This window comes from Onthophagus taurus, chromosome 1 (assembly GCF_036711975.1).
Source record: "Onthophagus taurus isolate NC chromosome 1, IU_Otau_3.0, whole genome shotgun sequence".
Classification (NCBI taxonomy): Eukaryota; Metazoa; Arthropoda; class Insecta; order Coleoptera; family Scarabaeidae; genus Onthophagus; species Onthophagus taurus.
This window is the reverse complement of record NC_091966.1, coordinates 14,219,399-14,242,668: the sequence shown is the minus strand read 5'-3', so window position 1 is coordinate 14,242,668 and position 23,270 is coordinate 14,219,399. Positions and strand designations below refer to the sequence as shown.

Genomic DNA, 23,270 nt, shown 5'->3' with positions numbered 1-23,270 from the left:
AATGGTGCAACTAATCATTTTTAAGAATTTTTAAAACAGTCCCATTACTTCCATTCAAAGTATTTGCAACTATTTGAGTAGAAATGCCTGGTTCTACCTCTATTATGTTCAACACATTCTCTTCTAGTTTTACCGTTCTGACTGTCATTGGCCTTCATGGCCAATCATGGCCTTTCATGAAGACGTTGATAAATACTTTGGAAGATTTTTCTATATTGAATGTACATCAATGCGCAACCGCCTAGCTTTCAATGAATTACCATCAGCAAGCTCATAAATAAAATGCATGTCAGTCATCTCGGCGTTCGTAGCATCAATCGATAGATGTATTCAATTAAAATAACAAAATATTAATAATAAACAATAACTCTACAACATGATTTGAGCTTGGGAGATGGATTAAATGTGTGAAAGATAATTAAAGTAATTTAGATATTTTAAAGTGAGCCCATCTTTTCCCCAGAAAATGTCCAACTACTGGGGTACTTAATTATTAATTTATTTTAACAAAAATAGCAATATATGCGTCTCTATTGGTGAAAATGTAATTTAGTAAGTGTCGATACTTCAAAATGCTCTCAAAACCTCAAATAGGTCGTTAGGTAAAGACCCGCCTGTTTGAAACTTTACGTTTGTATACTCTATAAACTTTGTGTTTGTTTGTAATTCAACTTTACCATTCATAGTAGATTTTGTTATAAAAATAATACGTTCAATACAAACTAAACAAAATTATTACTATAAGAACTAGAGTAACTGATAACTTATTTGGAACATTTGATTTGATTGTAATTACAATGTACCCTAGTTACATATTCATTGAGTTAATACTGTACAGATTGATTAAAATTGGAAGAGGAGAGAAAAAAGTAACTTATTCAAAGAAAACAACATAGAATACATTTTTATATACTAGAGTTTATAAAGATATCTGGGTAGTAATAGAAGTATTCAAACAATAACATAATTATAAACATTGGCTGTATTTTATATAGAATAATAATATGCAATAATAGCGTGTATTAAATCTTTATTCATATTATGCAGACGTTAGCACGAAAAGTACATTCAACCACTTTATGTGAAATGCAATAGGGTACATAAATTGCGTATGTCACCTATTACATATGTATACCTATACTAAATTATAAATAGGCCACGATGTAATATGCAACAGCAAAATATACGACTTTTTACAATGTATTTTTATAAATCCGCAATATGTAATAAATTATAACTTTTATCTGAAACTTGAAAAAATCTTCACTGAAATAAAAGCTCAGCTTATATCGGTGCGCCACCTAGAATCGAAGCGCTGAACTAAATATAAAGGTGGTTTTTATTGATTACTGGCTGAAAAGGATTCACTATTTCTATGAATATGAAAAAGCTGATTATATTTTTAGAACAGTGATATAATATCAAAAATATATCTTGTCGAGTATACTTCTAAATTCTATTTTTAATATTGAATGACCTAGATTAATAGTAAAGTCAATATCCCATTTAGCAAAATTATAAACTCTACAGGATTTGATCCATAAGCCAGGGTTATACCCTGAAACTACTAGAGTTTGCCCACCACTGTATAGATGGCGCAACCGGGAAAAAATCATTACTAGGCATGGAAATAACTAAATTTACGACTTTTCCCATTTCTCCAATTCCTATTTTTAGAACTCGGTTGTTGTTGTTTTGGGTCTCTAGAAAGCGGGTGATATACGTTCGTCTGTGAGCGGAATAAAGTTTTGGAACGTTGTTTTCGTGATAATTTACCCCTTACTGCACTACATCATTTTTGAAATCCGACCTTTTTTCAACCTTATATTCGACAACGAACCCAAAAAAGAAATTAAAAAATTAGACCTTTTATTGATTACGCTTTAAATTAAAAATATCACGATGAACTCTAGAAATTGGAAACAATTGATGGGTGCACGGAAATCTCATTATCTCATCCTGGCATGAGATTTTCGAAATAACGCCGACTCGGTGTGAGATAAAATGATGAAATATGCATGATCGATTTATTTTTAATGGCTTCCATTATACCGGAATAAATTACTAACGTGGATGGATGTATCAGAACGATTTAGGTCGATTTATGTTATGTATCCACCATTATTTCATTGACTTTATTACATATTTAATTGCCTACTAATAACATAAGTGGTGTTGTGATTTTCAACTATGATAATTCATGTGTATTATTAGATTAAAGATAAAACAGCTTTTAGTTGAATCAATAAAAGACAAATTCTTTTAAATTTGTAACGTTTTCATTTAAAAGATTAATTTCTCGTAAGGATGCTTAATTATTTATAATTAATAATAATGAATTATTGGATTGAAAAGATGTTTTAAGCTAATAGAAATTTAACGACTTACGACATTAAGTCGTTTATAAGAAATCTACTACTTGGTTGTTCTAATATTCCAGGTTAATATGTCGTACGAAATTTGCACTGTTATTCTCTTGGTGTCCATTAATGATTTGGTTAACATTCTTTGCTCTCGTTTATTTATTTTTTTTGCTGCTATCTAACTTGAAACTACTATAATCTAAAATACTTACTTTTTCTTGGCATTTCTTTGTTCCAATTTGATTTAAGATCTCGTATTTTTGTGTTGTACCGACTTATGGCTTTGCTGACTTATGTTACCGAGGGGTTCCTAGTAATTTTGTCGATCTTTGTATATTTTCAAGTAAATTATCTGATTTTGCCCTTTAATAAAATGCACAAGAAAACAATTAGAAGTTTTATCTTTGTTAAGTAGTTTCTTAAATATGTAAATATGTGTAAAATCCAACTTTATTCTACAAATGATGATGGTAGATATGATATGTTAGCTTTATGCCCTTTATTTTATCGGACATTATAACAGAAATAATTATAGTGGAATAGAAATGTAGTATATTATTACGTGTTTCTTTTATTATGAACTTATTGTTGGGATGCAAAATATCAATTCATGATTTTAGTTTCCGGGTCTTGTTTTCCAATTTTTTGTAGTGATCAACTTTGCAAGGTTTACAAAGAGACCGCATACTCAAGTTTATGTTGCAACTTTCGTATTTAAAATATATAATTTTCCTATAGATCTCAATAAGTAATAAATATTTAATTTTAAGGATAATCAACTAAATATCTATTTATGTACACTTGCATTGTTATGTACTGACCTCGCAGGGTTAACAGAAAACGGTTTTTATCTTAGCAAAGTTACATATGTTTATTGAAATTCTATGTAAACGTCATAAGTACTAAAAAGATATAAAATAATAAATCTTGTTATGAACTAAGAAGATGTTAACAGTCATTGTTTGGTAGCTTATCATTATGCACACTTTCAATCTTTCCACTTCCTTTCCATAACTTTCGTATCTTGTAGTGAAAACTTTGAAACTAAATTTATGTTATATTATACTATTATGATCACAATTCAGGGTCTTATCAATTGTAATTACACGATTCTGGCCAGATCTGATACCACGCATCATGTTTTGGTCTGGTCTTTGAGAACCTCGTATAATTGACAACTGTATAATTTCTGACGGTTTAGGCTTTTTCCTAGCTTCTCTCCAGACTTTGACGTAATCACTGCCTAACTTAAGATTCAGATTTACCAGTTTACATTAAATGCAGGCATAAACTGAAACACCTCCAATTATGTGTGTATTTTGTTGAATACTTTTAAATAATGAGAATTTTGTGTAAAACTGCAAAATTAAGTCAATTGTTAGCCAGAAAAGTGGCTACACCCATCTGAATAGATAATGATAGAGAGCTTTAAGAAAAGCAATGTCTTATTAAATAAACTTACCAAATACCGTATTTTCTCGAATCTTATCCGCACTCGAATCTAATCCGCACCCCGATTTTAAAAATGCATAGTGGTAAAGAAATTTAGTTTGCGAATGTAATCCGCATCTTTCTTTGAGCAATTCGACAACACCAAAACGATGCGATGCTTGTTGTTAACCATAAATATATATTTTTTCTGTTGACTGACGCTGATGTACCTAAAGAAACCTTGCTTACGACGAGTTTTTATTAGACTAGACTTTAAATTTACCAAGCCAGAAAAAATTGGAAAATAAATAAATATGATGTTATTAAGTTAGCGTTAAGGAAATCGAAAAGCTGGTACAATTTTTGCAGTTAATGAGAGTAACGTTGCGGCTGTTGCGGAAAGACAAGGTAGCTATTGCAGACTGTGAGGCATCGTGCAAAAAATTTACCGGGCTAAAGGAGAGACGATTTCATGAAATTGACGAGGCAGTTTTCTAGTTCTCTCAAGAAAAACGATAGAAGGGACTAAAAAATGTTTAATACTAGCAAAGGTTGGACTGTGGGATTTATGCGCCGAATGGGGTTATCGTTGAGGCGCAGAACTATAATTTCCCAAAAGCTCCTAATGATTTTCAAGAAAATTTCAATTTGTCGCAAACTGTAAATGTCAACGAAATGGTAGTATATCTGGATATACCACCCAATTACACACTGGAAAGCAGAGGTGTGTGGGAAATTTCTTTATAAACGTGTGGTTGCGAAAAATTGCGCATAACATTGATGCTAGTAGTAACAAGTGATAGGGAAAAATTGCTGTCATTAGTAATATTGAGAAAAAAACCATTCTGAAATCTGAAAGACTTCCCGAATGACGTCCTAGTTAGGGCACAACAAAAAGGATGGATAATGAAAAAGCTGATAATGGAATGATTAAGACAAGTATGGAGTCTTAGACCAGGAGGATTAATAAAAAAGGATATTAATTAATCATAGACTGATTTCCCTTGGTTTAGACTTCTTGTCATAATAATAATACCTGGTGGAATAATATCCATACTACAACCTGTGTATGTATATGTATATTAACAAACTCGAGAATTAACAAAACCGATAGCAATTAAAGGAGCTTCTGAACTTGCTCAGTGAGTGTAGGCGACATGGAAAACGTTCCCTGAAAACAATATTATAACATCATTTACGAAGTTTTGTATAATCCGAATTGATCTGTATTGATCCGAAGATGACGTAATATGGGAAGAAAATGATACATAAAAATGTAAAAATCGTTCTAAAACCCTTAATAAAGTGTTATTGTTATAATGTGATTTTATTTTACTATTTTCTAAATTGCAACTAACGACTGCGAATCTAATCCGCACCCGATTGTAATCCGCATTTGATTTTAGAGCACATAAAATTTGTAAAAAAGGTGCGGATTACATTCGAGAAAATACGGTATATAGTAAATAGTAAAATTGTGGTATTCCAATTATATTATTAAAGTATATATTTATTGCATTTAAAGTTGGTATTGCTTTTACAGTTTGTAAGTTCATAGAAAGTAAGAAGCACATTTGATGTTACACCCTTGTCTTTGTATCTTCCAAGTGCGCTTTTTATTAAATCTATTTTTTTTGAGTAAATAAAGTGTGACTTGAAGTTGAATGAATTTTTATATTCCTGGTTTCATTTTGGTCGAATTCGGTCCTATAGCAAGCTTACCCTCTTTATTCTACAATTCTTCTTTAAAACATTTCTAGTGATGTTGACAAACGTCGCTATGTTCTATAAACTAAAACTCTTTGTTTACAATCTATGGTGTCTATAAACCTCGTCTACTTTCTTCATTGTCTGCTGTTTTCTGACCTCCGGTTTAATAGACGTCGTGGAGTGTTGTTTAAACGTTTTATTTTTGTCTCTAGAAAAGCCTAAGTATGAAAGGCAAAGGAGCTCTTTTATTCTAAGTTACTCCGTCCTTTATTTATATTTCTCCACACATGAGAAAGAGTATTGTTTCATTGCTCCTATCACTAATCTCATTAATTATAATATATTCTTCAGATTCAATTTCCATAACTGAATCATCACTTATACGTAACATGGTACACATGATCAGTATTCTGGATCATTTGAAGTGGCTCCCTATAACCTTTTAAAACGCATAAATAAGCATCATTGTCATGGATGGACAATTCTTGGTTTAATAAATAACATTAACACCGACTTACTTTTAATCTCAAAAATCTTGAACTGTAACGGGTTAGATTGGAATCAAGATTGAGTTTAATTTATTGAGATCTTCAAATAGAAGAAAATTCAATAGAAATTTTGTCCGCACATGAAAACCCACATCTCTCAAAAATTTGGAAAACGCATATATGGTGAAAACATGAATACCATTCTTATTAAAAAGACAACGGATTTCCTGTTGGTATTAATATTATTATTGGTGTGTGAATATTTTCAACTATTTTGGAATCACCAAATAGGCCATTTCACATTAAAAAGAATTTAGTATATTGTATACGAAATTCTTTTAAAAATGAACAACAAAAATGGAACTACCCTGTCTGCTGGATCCCGCGATTGCTGTCATCGTTCTCTCAAGTGATGCTTTTTCTTGACCTGGTGTCTCACTTGGATTGTATAATTAGTTCTAATGGATTTTCTTGACTGCACCCGAGTAATATTCCATGCTGCCGTCTGAATGTTCGTGGTGAATCGCTTCATTTTATATAGAGTTGATGTTTGGATTTTAATGTTTCATAACTTTAATTAATTAAGAGAGATTAATTTGCACGTAATTAATCTCATGATCTAGTTCGGTTGCGAAGTAGAAGACTAGTACGAGCTTTACTTCCGGACGAATCATAGTTTTGCTTACACACAAAAAAAGATTACTTATTTCAAGTAGATTTTACTTCACTGGAGTAAATGGTAGGTTCCTATATAATCAAGCGTATGGTTACTTGAACAGAGGAAAATATATATTCAGATTTCTAAGTTAATATATACTCAATTTGAATATATCACTTATTTAACACAAGAAAACTGTGTTTTCAGAGAAGTACGTTATAATTTCAGAACAACCGATTCACATATTCTAATTAATTTTTTTATTGTTTCAGTGGAGATTATGGTGTACTTAAAAGAAAAATATCAAGTAGTTTCTTCAATCTATTAAAATGGTTCAACAGACCTACTTGATATTTGAAAGAAGGCAATCGTATCATTAGGATAAGTGTATCAACTACTTTGTTTAAAGTATCATTTTTTCCTGTTGAACTTTTGTAGTGTTATATCAATCGATACCTTCACTCAATAATTTGATATTAATTAATGAAGTATTAGTACAGGTTGTTTTTAATAAATAATAGAATTGAATTACTACTTTATGTTAAGACGTTTATTTGTTCACTTATTTACAGTTCTAAAAATATCGCAACAACAATATCGCAACTTATAATGGGTTAAATGGTAACTATTGTGGTTCCTAAAAAAGGGTTACAGGGGACGCTAAATGGAGCACCTTTTTCATAATAATGTTGTCAAAACTTGAGTTCTTGTATTTAGCATTCCCAATTACCCATTTTCCTGCAATAGTTACTATTCTGAAACCCAACCATATATTAATGACTATTACTTAATATTGAACTTAATATTTAATATTGAACGGTCAGGTAGCAGAAACCCTATAGTGCCAAAGTAATCGCGGGGTTATCAAAACTGATGTCGAATACTCCTATTCATTAATGAAGTTTGCTGAAATTACGTCGATAAGGAAGTTTAGCAAATCGGCATTTTTTCCAGATCCTTTGGCCAATATCTTGGCTTTACTATGGAAAATACTGTGCAACTCAGTTGTTCAATTGCTGGTTTCAATTCGCAACCTTTTGTTGTAGTCAATCTATACCCCAGTCGACGTGTTTCGCTTTGAAATCCTCTCGAAAACTAATCTTTTCACCGAGATGTTTCAGGACAGATAGGTATTCTTTTTGTTTAATGTTTTGCCCGGGTGAGCAGTAAAAGACACTTAGTTCTCCCTTTGTAAACGCCACCGACTGTAACTTGAAAGTCGGCTCTTTGTATTGATATATCTTGATGGTGCGCAAAATTTTTACCGGTGACATCTGCACTTCCTCCCTTCACATCATTTTCTGGAGGAATACTTTGATATACATAGTATCCGTACCTTCCGGTGACTATATAGCTTTGAGTGTGCCACTTAAGGGTGCATGGAAAACCAACTTTATAATGGTGTTTTTATTATTCCACTGTTTCTAAAGATATTGAAAATATCGACAAGTAAAATACGTGGAAAAAGGAGGATAAAAGTTTGTTACTGTCATCGGACGGGGTTTTCTAGTAATTTGGGAGGGAGCAGATTTCGATTGGATCTCGGATAGGTCTTGATCAAATTTAAAGCAGTGAGTCAAAAAAAACATTAGCTTTATTGTAAATATACCGTTTATTGATAGAGTAATTTAATTAATCTTCACACTAGTTTAAGAATGCGTTACATAAAAACAATAAAACCTAAAGTGTATTATTTGTTCATCATTTTCATGAACTTCGTTCTATTAAGACATTCGGCTATTAGAACCAACTTAAGATAACTCTGTATTAATGATTTGGGTAATGATTTAGCTTGCTTTTAAAATTGTGTTTTTTTTTTGGTAAAAACGATGTATCCTTATTCTTTTGTTAGCATACTCGATCAATTATGGAACTTTTTTGCTTCTGGAGGCAGTTCTGGTTTATTATCATATTTTCACTATTAGTTTGGCTTCTTTCCCAACTTCTTAAGTCCTCCGACGAAACACTTATTGTGTTCCACTTGAATTATTACCCTTAATTAAATGTCTAAAAATCTTTGGCCAATAGGTACTCCATACACTTTTTGGTTGTTGATTTACTTAGATTCACATTAAACTAAACCTTTCAACATTGCATATTCGTATTCCATCTCTTTCTTTTAGTTATCCCATAATTAATTTCATATTGTGTTAGATTATACAAGATTTTATGAGATTAATGCTGTATTTAAGAAAACATTTTGAACTTATTAAAATTCACTTACTACTCACTACACTTACTAATTCTTTTCTCTTAGGTTTTAATATGTCCTAAATAATCCTAAATAACAATCAGTGTAAAGTGCATGATATAAAAACTGCCTGAAAGGCTAAGTCAAAAAAAGGAAAGAAGAGTAAGGCTGTATTCTAAGTACGAAGGCTAGACCTAGAACTAGAAACTTTCGGGTTAAGCCGTGCGTGTTTTGATTAAGTGTTTGAAATAAAAGTTTCCAATGTACGTTAATTACAACATTATATAAATATCAAGTACCTATTAGTACACGAGTATTAACTATATTTCATTTCACAAATTAGTACATCTGTTGGCCATTTTTCACATATAAAACAAATTACTACAACGGAACGAGAAATGATAAATCAACTCTCTACGCCCCATTGTTATGTAGTCAATGAAGGAACTCGGTGGGCCGGTTAAGTATTCACAAACGAGTTGATCCCGACTGGGTCAAAATTTGGCGTGAAACGCGTTCTTATTTGCGGCGATAACACAGCACAAAGCCGTAGTACACGGCTTATAATAATATTCGTGTGGCGCTGGTCTAGCGACCACAACTTTTCTAATTATACACCAGTGTCACGCGGATTCAGCCAAGAGCAGCACATCAGCTCAATTTCGGCAAACGTTCCGTTGATCGCTTAAAGGCGGTATCAAAAAGAAAGTTTACTTCTTTTCTTTCTTGGCAAGTGTGTTAAAGTGCACGATTAACACTTTTTGAGTGTTGAAGTGATATAGTGTTTGCGGTTGGTGTTTTCTCTTTATTTATTGGGTTTGGAAAGAGTGATGATGTGGTTCATTATGTGAAGTGGATTAGCCGCTATGTGGACATACCATGGCCTACTTCAGCCACACAGCGCATCACCCCAACACAATCTCCAGAAGGTAGGACAGGTAAATAACTTTTACCTAAATACCTAAAAATCTACAACGAGTTATTCTACATTTGAAAACTACCTCTAAATATAAACGGGTTTTACGCGACACGGGTGACATTGGACGACGCGACGAGTTTCATACTGGATTCAACCGACTTCGTCCTTTCGAATTCCGAACCCCATTATTCAACGGTCTCGGACACTGCTTGCTTCACAACGTGACGTCTATTGAACCTTAGGTACTATGAAATTGTCTAGCTGCCGGTAGCTATTTCTGTAAATGCCACAGGTAATAAACGGACGTCGTCGGTGTGAAAATAGTGCGTGCAGTATGCACCTATGCAAATTGTACGTGTTTTAACTATTTACAAACGGGCTAATCGCGACCGAGCACTCATTTATACGAGCTTATTTCGGGACGATTTGAACTCTGTATGTCGCTTGATGTTATAAATAAAACAGGGAATAGGATGTCAACGTGCCATTGAATTTTAATACTTAGTTACTATATTTTAAATAACAGTTTTCTTACCATATTCGTAAAGTTAATCTATTTTCAGTTTCTTTTTTGAAAAACGAAAGTTGCTTTGTTTTCCTTATTTTTGTATTTTACATACAACAGGTGGTTAATATTATTCGCGCATGTTAAATTTTTAACATTAACTATTAAGTGTCAGGCATATCACTAGTATTATACAAAATGATATGATATTAGTAATTAGCTAATTGTTAATTTTGGCAATAAGATGACCAGAAAAGTTTTGTCGGAGGCATGATGCATCCATATGATAACATCTTCAAGTTTGTAGTAATGCTGACTATTAATACCAAGACCCTAAATATAACGAGATCTCATTGATTCATTAAAAAAAAATTAGACGCCTATTTATGCCAAGAAAACTTGTGTAATAAATTAGATTCCTATGATGTTAAACACTACATTGTTAAACGTTATTGCACAGCAAGTTAAGTATGACGGCATCAAAAAAAAGTATTTTTATTCAAGATATAAAATTAAAAGCAGTTTATTTTTGTGGACGGGAATTTTATGCAATAATTATTTGGTGTTTGCGGCCAACGTAAACAAGTTAGTGTCCTAAATGTGTGCCAGAATAGTCGAGGGTTAGACACGTTTTTCGTTAGTCTAACAAGTTTTTTTAATAAAGTATCTGACCGCAACAACGATTTAATCTCAATTGTGTGCAAAAACAACTAAAACTGTATCTTTCGTACATTTACCCTGTTTCTAAAATTAAGTAAGAAATTGAAATCTTCCCAGCAAAATTGCTGTACTTTAAAACAATTGTTTTAACATTACAAAGGTAAATTAGTAATAATGAAATATCGAATGCAAAAAAAATCGCTTTTAAATTGACGTATATTGTCATTAGGGACAGGTACCTATTTGATCTTACATGTACACGAACCAGAATCTGATTTCAAATAGTGGTATCGACTGGCAATAGGCCAAAGTAACAAATATGTCATTGCTACGGAACACATTTGCAGAGAGTTTAGGTAGTTTGTTGACGTATAAAACTAACAAAACCTCTTTACAAGTGTCTATCTGCATACTGATTTTAATTATTTATTCTGCAAACTCTATCTAATGTTGTTAAAAATGTAATTGACGATCAACGGATTTGACATCAATCATTATACAGTGTTATCGTTGTTGAGTTATATAAGTAGTTAATTATTAATTATTATATAGTTTTACAAGTTGATAATGGTAACTCTATCCATGATTATATTATATTGTATAATACTCCATCAGTTTAATTTTTGTTTTCTGCAATGTTATTCGCAATTAAAGAAGTTTTGCGTAAAGTATTTTGTTTTAATGCTGTTTGCTGAAAAACCCACTTCACCATTACATTTCCCAGTCGGTCACTGATCGCTTTCATTGAAAGCACCCTTTCAAAGGTGCTTTCATTGTTTTTCTATGTAAAGGTTCAGCTGACGTTTCAATTCAATTTCCAATTTGTGCTGCTGTTTCACCATATAACTACGGTTTGTTTTCCAACTCCGTATCCGTTAGTCCTTTTAATAATTTCTGCTTTTTTTTCCACTGTTTGAACCACCTGTTTGCGCTTAAGAGCCATAGTAGGTACTAAAGACAAGATTACTGTGTTTCTACAGCAACAGCTGTAGGTCAACACAACTTTACGCACAAAATAAAGTTGTCCGTCTGTATTTCCCCGGATTTGATCTAGTTTCGAGGGCACCCGGAGAACGTTCGGATAGGTTTTATCTATAGGCTAGGATTTTTCAAAAACACGATTAATCCGAACCACAATTAAAGGACGACGGATAATCTGTACTTTATTGTATTAAACAAATTGAACACATTAAGGTCTAATAATGAACTAGCAGAGGAGGTCTAAATTTTCGCAATACTATGTTTTGAGGTTCTATAATTTTTTATTTACAAAATAAACTAAAATTGATCTGGCTCCAAGACATAAAAGGGGCCAGAACATCATACTTGTAAAACGCAGCGTAATGTTTATAAACCACATCAATTTTTTTAAAGGCAGAAAAGCCACTACGTTATAAAAAATTGTAAAATAATTTATTTTCCTGAAGAGCTAAACGTATAAAAATGTCTAGAATGTCTTGCAATTCACAATTTATAATAAAAGTATCTTACGAGTCATTCAATTTAACTTATCATTTCGACATACTCATTTAGGTAGTGGATGTAATTCATTTATAGTCGAAGTTAAATCCCTCCAATCTCACATCTCTATGTTCATATTCTGTCAAATGCAAAGAGCGTTTTTTATGGTTACCCCGAAAGGGTTGTTACGTTGTTTGTTTCACCAATTTTACTACAATTTTTTAGATCTCATAGTGAGAACTCCACATATAATCCTTACAACATTTCACTTTTTGCACAACCATGTATGTTAAGCTTGTTAAGCATCGAGGTTTTGACAACATTCTCATATTTAATTTTATGCATATAACTTCGGAGCCATTCCTTCTTTTTTATGATCGTCCCATAGACCTAGTTTTAGTATTATATTCGTAATACCACAATGCTGCATTTTCTTATTAAGTTTCTCAATTTCTAGTAATAAACATGGAATATTATTTCTGAATCATCAAGGAGTGTATCACCCCGACCTTATTCTAGGTAATTAGAATATCATGTTGTAGCATCCTTTCCACCCAACCACATCCCCAGCTAGTAATAATTTATTACACCTTATATACAAGTCTATTTATAGTTGTAATAAATAAGAATTTTTTAAGTCGAAATATATCTGATCTATATTAAATACTACCGTGATGAGAAAAGCAAAACAATTAACTTTGTGACTATTTTGAGTTTTATACGTAACGTCCTTAGTAAGCCCCACCTCGTTTAATAACGTCGACTTCACAGGTTTCTCTAGAAAGTGCCCAACTTATCGATTAAGACGTCAACTGCGATTCCTTCTGCGGGAATAGTTCATTGGAACTTAAAAATTAGAGTACTTAATTTAATTATTTTCTAATAAAGTTATTAATTGAAAATTATCTAAGTTATCTGGAGAAGAAGGCGTGGAATTAAGTTGTTAGGAATTAAGAAAACTTTGTGGATCCAGAAATCTGAAGGCTTAATTCCTTATTTTTGACCTGTGGCTATCCCAACTAAAGTAAAACTTTTAAAAATTTAATACTTTTTTAAGTATATAATCTAGTTTTTTATATACATTATTATGATTTATTATCAATTTGCTAAATTACGGCTACTTCAATTAGGTTGTACTTAAAAATTGGAAACGATTTCTTAAATACTATTACACATATCAAGAAATCTGTTTATGCAGAATTGTTAGTCGTCTTTCAATTTTTGAAAGGATAAGTGTATTTCAAGAAATAACTTTTTTTGGGCGTCCTAACACCCTTTCAACTGAGGAGTTTCTTAACCTTCGTGATTTTCTGGTTCTCACAGATTAAGGTAACATGTCATATCATATATTTTTAGATATTAGAAAAATGGCACATTAACTCTATAAGAGATCATAAGCTGGCTTAACCTGGAATCATGTCATAAACTATTACTTAATGTTGTCAGACTAGAAAATAACTATCTATCAAATGTTAGCTATTAGCTGGCGAAATTAGTTTAGGATTAGAGTCCTTGAGATATTAAGATATTGAGGAATGTTGCTAATTCTTTAAATAACTTTTTGTCTGATTGTGTTTAAGAGGTGAAATTGAACCAGATTCCCTTTTCTTTTGAAGGGTGGTGTTCCGCTGTAGTATATGCAGTATTACAAATTCGCCAATCATTAGAAATCGTTTGAAATATTGTTACAACAACGTAAAATTAATTTAATACAACTACAAGTACAATATCAGATTGTTCGTGGCATCCGAAAACAGGTTTCTAACAGTACTCTGAATATAGATCTCAACGTTCTTAGTTTGACATAGGTATGACTTCATCATGGGATGCTTAATAGTTGTTAGCTTGTGTTGCATTGAAAGATTAAATTGGTTCCCTAGCGTTGAAGCCGTTCGAGTAAGTTTTTTCTGCGGTGAGTTTAATAATAATAGAAATAAGCTGCATAGTTCTTGAAACCATGATCCACCTAATGATTAAGTATTTAACTACTGGCAACTAAGAAATACAGCTAGTCATTACTGCGATGATAAATTTATAAATTTATTGCTGTTCGAATTATCAACTTGTCCGAGGTAGTTTAAATTATTTGTCCACGTTCAATTAATTTCGCGTTTGCGTTAGGGAATTTAATCCTATTGTGGTTAAGCAGTTCAAGGATTAAGGTACTGATGGTGTACCTGCCGTACTAATTAGAAATTGCGCCCTAGCGATAATAATAAACATAACAAATTTATAATGGCTGTTATTTCGGGTTACATGGAAGCGGGGTAATATGTTTCTCTTTTTTTTACATTAGGTAACTGGAATATGACCTACAACTTTAAGATCTTTGAAAGGTACCAAGAGATTACTATCCGTGTCAAAAGTTAAGGCCCCTCACTTTAGAGATCGATATATTTGTTGAAAAAAATTGCGGTAAAGTTTGTTGTAATCACTGAACATTTTTACGTAACATATGTTAATTTGAAAATTGTCGGTTTCGTGACTTTCTTTTTATCGGAAGTTAAATGAAAAATCGCGGTTGCGATGATATCGATCTCTAAACTGAGGGACCTTGACTTTTGGCACGGATAGTAGTAAAAATGAATTTTTACTACTGTTAAAAGCAATTTTTGGAGTATATCGATTTACTGCCTCCACACTCAACGACAATGTGCAACATCACGCAATGTACACTGATTTCAGTACGTAGTCTATTGTTAAATAAGTCGCTAAATTTGCATTTTGCGCACGTTCGCTCCCAAACTCTCTCTAATCATATGGGCATATAATCAGCTATAACGTACGTTCGATTCCTATTATATTGGTTTAGTCCCCTGGCATAGTTATTGTTTTTAATTTATATATTGATGAATGATATATTTTCATAATTTTCGTAATATATTCGCGATTATGATGTGATTAGATCAAAAGCAACGCTTTGATATACAGGTTAATAAATTCGCTGTTACATTCCAGAATTAAATGTATTGTAACTAATTATGTGGAGCTGCTAATTGTTGGTTCTTCCTATTGTTGCATTATACTGTGATTTATTGACCTACTTTACAAAGAGAATATTTCTACATAAAGTTTACCATCAAGGTCGTCGTCTGTTATAAAATTACGCTGTTTAAACTTCCATAAATTATTCTTAACTCTTTCGGGACTGCACTGCTAAAAATGATCGAACTGGCTAGACGGACGTGGATTTTGCCCGCATGCGCCTTATAACTCATCCTAAAAAATGTTATATTTTTTTACATGAAAGTAAAATATTACTATCACATAAATTATTTATCAAAAATGTAGAGTAACATATAAATATAAAGAAAAAACAGCGAAATCTGAAATAACTAACATACAACATAAAATAAAAACATATTTAGATTATTGTAATATAGTTTATTCATACAATAAAAATAAAAAAAAATAGGTATTCAATGATTAATGAAATTTTCTGCATTGATTAATGTTTTTGTGTTAAAATGTAGCGGAGTAAGTGTGAGTCAAATTTGACCCCTCTATCATTTCTTTTGAAACACACATTTCTTACTTTTGTTTACCGCGTTGGAGTAAACAATATTCAGAGTATATTCTATTCGAGTAAATTGTATTTGTTATACTATGTAGTTTACCGTGTTTAGATATATGAGTATACTGTTTATTCCATATTCCATATTCTTGTTGATGTTCGTTATGTTCTATTAATCATTGGAGAATGTCCGTGTTTTGGTCTAATGGTGCCTGTAGTTTTGGTATAACTTTACGATATTCTTCAATCAAACTTTTGCAAGAAGTCAAAGAAAAGAATATTTTCGTCCGATCTCATTTTGAATATCCCATGGGAATACCAAAACGCAATGTCCAGTAAATTAAATTACATCTCTTTATACAACTGCTATTAGTGATCAAGATACAGTGAATAATGCTTGCACTTTGCATAAGAACCATGAATACTAATACTCCTTGGAGGAACAGAAAACCTTGGTTCACACCAGGATTAAAAATATGTAGTACCCCAAGAGGAAACAGAAGGCCTACTTAATGTTTAAACCCAACAAAATACGCAGAAACTACATCAACTACATAGCAGATAAACAGAGAGCATAGGTAGGAGTTTAGCAAAGAAATAGAAAATGATTTATATGGAACCCAAAAACGAATCTGGGAAATACTCACAATCGGAGACAATTGGACCAGCCACATTTACACAGAAGAAGAAATACCCTTGAATGTGGGTGTGAGGTAGGGTGACGGGTTCCACTGCTCTACAATATTTTAAGGATTGTGATCGAAGAACAAATGCGTAGGGTATAACATGGATACAAAATAGGAGAAGACGAATTAAAAAAATCAAAAGGACCATGCACCATGCACACACTGCGGTATCTGAGAAGAAGCAAGGAAATTGGAGGAATGCGAGACGGAAGATATGCTCATGTGTGCTCATTATATAATTTCAACAATATCTCTGACAATTAGACGTGGTGCCTGATAACGATTTCTGGTATACAGGGTGTCCCGTATCTTCCGCATCAGAGCATTATACGGTTGTAGGATACATTATTCTGATGCGATCTTTCTAATAAAAATTTTTCGAAATGTTTATAATAACCGCACGGGAACAATTTAAAGTTATCCGCTTTTGTTCAATAGCGGACGAGTTTGATTCACCGAAAAAGTTTATTTCTCTTCGCGTGACGAATCCATTGGTGAGTACACGTAGGAAACGAGTTATCATCGGCGTAGCGGACCGGCCGAGGGTGGCACCGATTATCTGAGTCTGATTGCGATCTGCTGATTGGACGAAAAACAGTTCGTTTAAACAGTTCCCGTGCGGTTATTATAAACATTTCGAAAAAAATTTATTAGAAAGATCGCTTCAGAATAATGTATCCTACAACCGTATAATGCTCTGATGCGGAAGATACGGGACACCCTGTATATGTATGTAGTTTCACGCGGGGGTGAGTTTCTTCACAGCACTTAGGCCCCAGCGGGCCCTTTGTACGTCCTCACTATTACTGTTCATTCAAGGGTCAGAAAACCAGCCCAATCTTTTCATGAACGTTGATATAGAACAGAAAGGTATGTTCCTTATGTCCGAAATTTGGAGCCATGGTACTCCGAAAATGGATTAACTTAAGTACGCGAGGTTGGGTCAGTCACAAACAATATGACTTACCGCCTCGTCTTCCATTTCACACCCTCTACAGAGGGGTGTATTCGCCAGCTTCATGTAAAATATGTGCGTACGTAACCTGCAGTGTCCGGTCAGGAAGTGGGTGAGAAGCCTCAAGTCACTTTCTGATTTTCCCAGAAACTGAGTAGGTCTCTTACGGTCAGGGTAGAGCAGAGTTTTCTTAGTAAAGACACCTGCTGCTGTCCCATCCCACCTGTCGCAAAAAGCTCGATGGTAGATGTAGTTTATGAGTTTTGATGCTGCATTAACAACTAGTGGTACAAACGGTTTAGGGGAGATCGGTGACTTATTAGTCGCCCGTTTCGCCAGCCTGTCCGCATTATCATGTCCTTTAATTCCGATGTGTCCTTTTCGCCACTTTATCGTGACGTTGTTGTATACGTTTGCCTCCTCGAGTGATTGCCGACAGGACTTCACTAACGATGATGCAGCGTGGTGCCTACCAACCGCCAGCATGGCCTGTCTGCTATCAGTGCAGATTACAACGTTTCTGCTGACTTTTTTGGAATCGATGATCGCATCGGCTGCTATGTTTATAGCAGTTAATTCGGCTTGAGCAATCGTGCAGTACGATCCTAATGAAGTAGAGAGGTGCAGCTGGAGATCGTGCGACAAGATTCCCGCTCCGGAACCTCCAGCCTTCTTTGATTCATTAGTGTAGATGGTCAGCGTTTTGCCCGAGCTTGAGTTGCTCTGGGGTATCGTTTCAATGGCAAAGTGTGGCTTGCCTAAGAAAGTAGGTGTAATGTAGTCTGTGCGAGCTTTAAGGAGGGGTTGTTTACCAACAGCCTCACTTCAGAGCTTGCTCCGGACTATTCCCATTTTAACAACCTGCTTTTCGTTTACTGATCGCAGTCGAAGCAATGCCGTCACGGCCACCTCCCTAATAAAAATATCTAGGGGCAGCACGTTCAGCATAGTCTCCATCGCAATCGTAGGTGTAGATCTCATAGCGCCTGTGATTAACAGGCAGGCCAGTCGTTGCAATTGATGCAGCAATTTAGCTTTATAAGCATGTTTTAGCGCTGAGCACCAAACTATGGCTCCGTGAGCTACCATGGGTCTTATCACAGAAGTGTAGATCCACATTGTAACTTTCGGATTTAGTCCCCAAGTATTCCCAATAGCCCTTCGGCACTGGGTCAGTACAATCGTTGCTTTTTTGGTTTTGCAACTAATGTGTGATATCCAAGTTAGTCCTTTGTCCAAGATAACACCCAGATATTTCATCTCTGGAGCATAGGTTAATAGATTATTACAGAAATTGAGTACCCCACCTTGTGGGCAACGCTTAACCACAGGCTCTGTACTGTGCGTCCTTTCGCCTTAGCCTGAACAACTCTGCTTGCTAGCGTTATTTTATCCAGCCCGCGATGACCAATGCCACTCTTCGAGATTCCAGTGCCAGGTTAATGCTACTAAAGGTGGTTTTGTCAAACGCTCCCTCTATGTCAAGGAAAGTTTCCAGAATAGACTCTTTCGAATCAAGTGCTTGCTCGATGCGGCCCATTACCATGTGTAGGACGCTATCCACAGATTTACCTTTGATATAAGCATGTAGGTGCAAGTGCAAAGGAAACGCTTTAAGTACATTCTCTCTAATGTAATGTTCACATAGTCTTTCAAGCGTCTTTAAAAGAAATGATGAGAGACTAATTGGTCGAAAGGCTTTAGGATCCGCTGGGTCCTTTTCTGGTATATATTATATCATCTTTTTAATTATTGATTTTATTCAATTATTCGTTAGTTTCTTTTGATTGTAGTTTATTTATTACTAAATTATATACTAAAATTACGTCTAATTATGCAACTGTTTATAACTTTGTAAAAAAATTCATAAGAATTTTTAACTTTAGCAAGAAAGTTTCCGAGGTAGATGCTCATTTTCTCAACTTTTTCTTTTTATCGTTAAATTTTAGATTAGCTACGCGAGGTCTTTGTATTTTAATTTCCTTTGAAACGGAATCCGCAACTTTTGCTAAACCAAGAACTTTTAGTGAAATAGTGGATTGTCAAAGGATGTTAATTCAAACAATTTAAACGACCATTAAAACTCCAAAATTGTATTGTATGTACATTTAATGCAAAAATATATATAAGCTAACGATAAATTTTAAAATAATTTGCATTTGTAGTATAATTTTAGCTTTAGATATGATCTTGAGATGTGTTCAACGACATTAGAAACGCCCCTGAATCTATTATTAGCCAACAGCTAACTTCTTGAGTGAATTATGTCGTAGTTCTAGTTACATAACTGGTCTTTGTGTCAGCTTCCGTTACCCCAGGGCAAAGTTCTCGTGGCCATTCTGCAATATGCTCTAAGGCCCTTCTGTTCATTTGTATTTCCTCCCATGTCTATAAGATCTTACCGCGATCCCTTATTTAGTTACAATTAAATTTTCGAAATAAACAAAAAAACAAACCTAAATTTTTATTTTAAAATGATTAAAACAAGTTTCAATCAAATCGGTTACTCAAGTTTTAATCGGAATCCAACTGCAATTAATTAGTAGGAACGTATCTTCTTTGATACAAGGAAAGGATTGGATCACTTTCATCTCTTTCGCGTTAATTGGACTGGAATCGAATGTAACTCTTCTGGTTTTAATTTTAATTAGATCTAAAATAACCGCAATGTTTGATGGTAACCTTTATTGTTTACATATACATATTTTTTCATCAATTGAAAAGAATGGTAAAACTTTCTTGTGCTACTTTTATTTGTATGAAAGTTTTCGGTTTGTAGCTGAACAACGTCAAAAGAGGAGAACTACTCGAATAACAACAGCATACGTGGGAACCGCACATATGGCGCTGTTAAATTTACTTGGAAACTATGTTGAAAAGCCACAAAACTTTTACTACTCCATTTCGATCTTGGAGAAATATTTTTAATATGAAAAAAAATGGTAAAAAATAGGTTTTTTTACGTATTGATTGATAGGTATTTATTGATAATAAATTATTTTTAATGGAAAAGAGTTGTTCCAAGCAGTTTCAGTGAGTCAATTCAAATAAGTCAGATTTTTACTTTATTACGTGTTGTATTACGATGTTGATTTTGATATTAGAGTACATCGTTTACGAGTTATGACCATCTAACGAAGATCATTTTCTGCCATTTTCGTGTACTTTGGCAATATTTTGGCATTTCCACTTTCGTGTTGGCCAAGGATTAAGCATACAAATGAGTTATTGTTTGTCAAAATTCGTTGAGAGGTTCTCTTGTTATAACCAAAATACTGTACATGTAAAATCTTATCTAATTGGGGGCTAACTTCGTATAGGTATAAAAAATTATAAATATTAATAAATTAACAGAAAATAATCTAAGATTTGTCTATTTAAACTGAAAAACAAAAGTATTACTGTTAGTGACGAGTTCGATTTAAAGTTAACCAGCTGATAAAGTTTCCCTTAAATTCAATTACTACTCTGTAACCGATTTTTAAATTAAACTAACGGAATGTAGATTTCAATTTCAGATCAAGCTCGTTATTCAGCCGTTTGGTGGTCGTAAAAATAAAATTAATAGAGATTAGGCACACTCTTCATCCCTTCTTTACCAAATAATTAGGACAAGTTTTTTAAAATGTCATCAATTTTATATGTGATGATGTTATTACTATTGGGTTTTCTTTTAAAATGATTAGATCTTGTTTTGTGGTGTTCACACTATGCGTTTTGTGAATGTTCTACAGGAAACCGACAGTAAAACTGTTAACAGCTGGATTGTATAGAGTGTTCCGTATACATTACGAGAGAATAAATATTTTCCTTGGCTGGCCTCATCCAACTGCTGCGGACGCGATCCGATGCCATTATTTACAAGTCGGTCGTTAAGCGAGTTTCCGCTTGCATTAATTAAATGTATCATTAGAGGACGACGTATTGCGGTTTCCATTTCACACTGCTTTATTTTATTTACCTCCACCCTCAATGTACATTATGCATTGTTATCACAATTTCTATTTACATTTCATAGGAAGATGTATCACATTTCAACAAGAGAATTAGTTACCTTGAGTAATTAAAATTTAATTCTACTATTTTAAGATCGTTTACCTTGAGATTCAACTAAATATTAGAAACGACGTTGAAATCTCGTTGCACATTATCTTGGAAGCGATCGAAACACGCTGCAACTTCAGCATCAATAAATCCCCTTCGCAGCGTTGACAGCTGGTGTTGGCGATTTTCCAATACACCACGATCTGTGGCTGCTATAGGAAATTAACTTAATCCACAAGGTTAAGCGAAATAGCATTGCTTGACGTCGAATATCGAGGAAATTTCTTGTTATTTATAGAAAATCTAAGAAAGCTTTCGACCAATTGAGAGAACACGTGGCCCGCAGACTTAATAACCAAAGACTACTCAACTTAGATTTTAAAAAAGTCGTTAAATTCGAAATAATACTGACGCGGAGCGGTTTGAGTTACAACCGTCTTGATTTTTACGATTTCACCGGAAGAGCGGCGTTAAGAGTATTGGTGTTTGTGGGACCAGGGTACACGTTGGACATTAGAAATTAAAGAAACTACCGTTTAACGACGACCAGCCTCGTATTTCGACGTTTCCCGGAGTGTATAAATACAATTGCTGTAAAATTCGCATAATGAAGCTCTTAAACTTTACAACTTCGTAAATAGGACTCATTGTAAATATGTTTTGTGCTTTTACTTTGGAGTGCAGCATGATTTTGATGCATATACAAATACTTAAAAATACTTTTTTATGGTGTTTAAATTTGCTTCATAAAAAAAACTGTTCCTATTATCTCCTTTCCTTTCATGATCCCATTTATTGAATTTTGTGGTTTCTTTACCGAATCCAACGGAAAATAAATTGGGACTCGACAAGCAACTTTATAGCTCATGTTTACGACACCATTACATCCCTTGAATGATTTGGCCATAAATAGACCCCTGGCGTCACGTTTAAGCTGTCAAAACATCCTCGCGATTTTTATGGACGCACAATTCCTCCTTTAACTCCCTTTAACATCCGAGCTTTACTTCCAGTTACACTATTACTGTCTACTTTTAACTAGAACCTTAACAAACTCACCATGTATCTATCTTTAACGCGACATTTAATGGCATTACTTTTCCAAGTTACAATAAATATGCTATGTTGTGTTGTTATGTGTAATTAATGATGTTGTGTAACCATTATTAGTGCATGTTCAATCATGAATTGAATTGGCCGAAAACATTAATTGAATTAATTTGTATTAAAATTATTTGTAATTACATCATTGAGTTTTATTTTAATTTTATTTAAGGACATTTCAAGTATCCATCCAAACGTTGTCGTATACTTGCAACAATCTTGCAATTTTACGTCGTGAACTAATCCAATCATTCTAACCCATCTCGCCCTCGCTCGAAGACTCCGAAACGTAGAAGCACTTTTACGTTTTCTTCTCAAATCGACATTGTCTCAGCAAAGCGCTTTACGATGGTTTGGGATGTAAACTAAACATTTTAACGCCACTCGGAAGATGTACAAAAACAGTTTAAAACCTATGAAAATACACTTTTTTTATCATTTTTTTTAAATATTCAAAACCGCAATGCACCAGAGATTTTGGAATTTTTATTGTGCCCACTATTTCAGCTTGAAACTCTTGGTCTGTTTTACCTTGTACATTTCAGCTGTGGTATCGCCGCTGGAGGCAGTTGAGATCAATT

At 33.6% G+C, this 23,270-nt stretch overlaps 1 protein-coding gene across 7 annotated transcripts in view; it reads left to right on the top strand.

The window, feature by feature from the left end:
• Positions 1 to 23,270, top strand: part of LOC111429421 (Potassium voltage-gated channel protein Shaker) — a 411,559-nt gene that overhangs the window by 122,735 nt on the left and 265,554 nt on the right. For 2 of the 7 annotated variants that reach the window (XM_023065341.2, XM_023065337.2), the window contains exon 1: positions 9,478 to 9,770. The exons of the other annotated variants lie outside the window; for them this stretch is intronic. In XM_023065341.2, coding sequence (XP_022921109.1) covers positions 9,721 to 9,770 — 50 coding nt within the window. In that variant the 5' untranslated portion in view covers positions 9,478 to 9,720. Of the gene's footprint in view, positions 1 to 9,477; positions 9,771 to 23,270 lie in introns of those variants that run through there. 7 annotated transcript variants of the gene reach the window in all.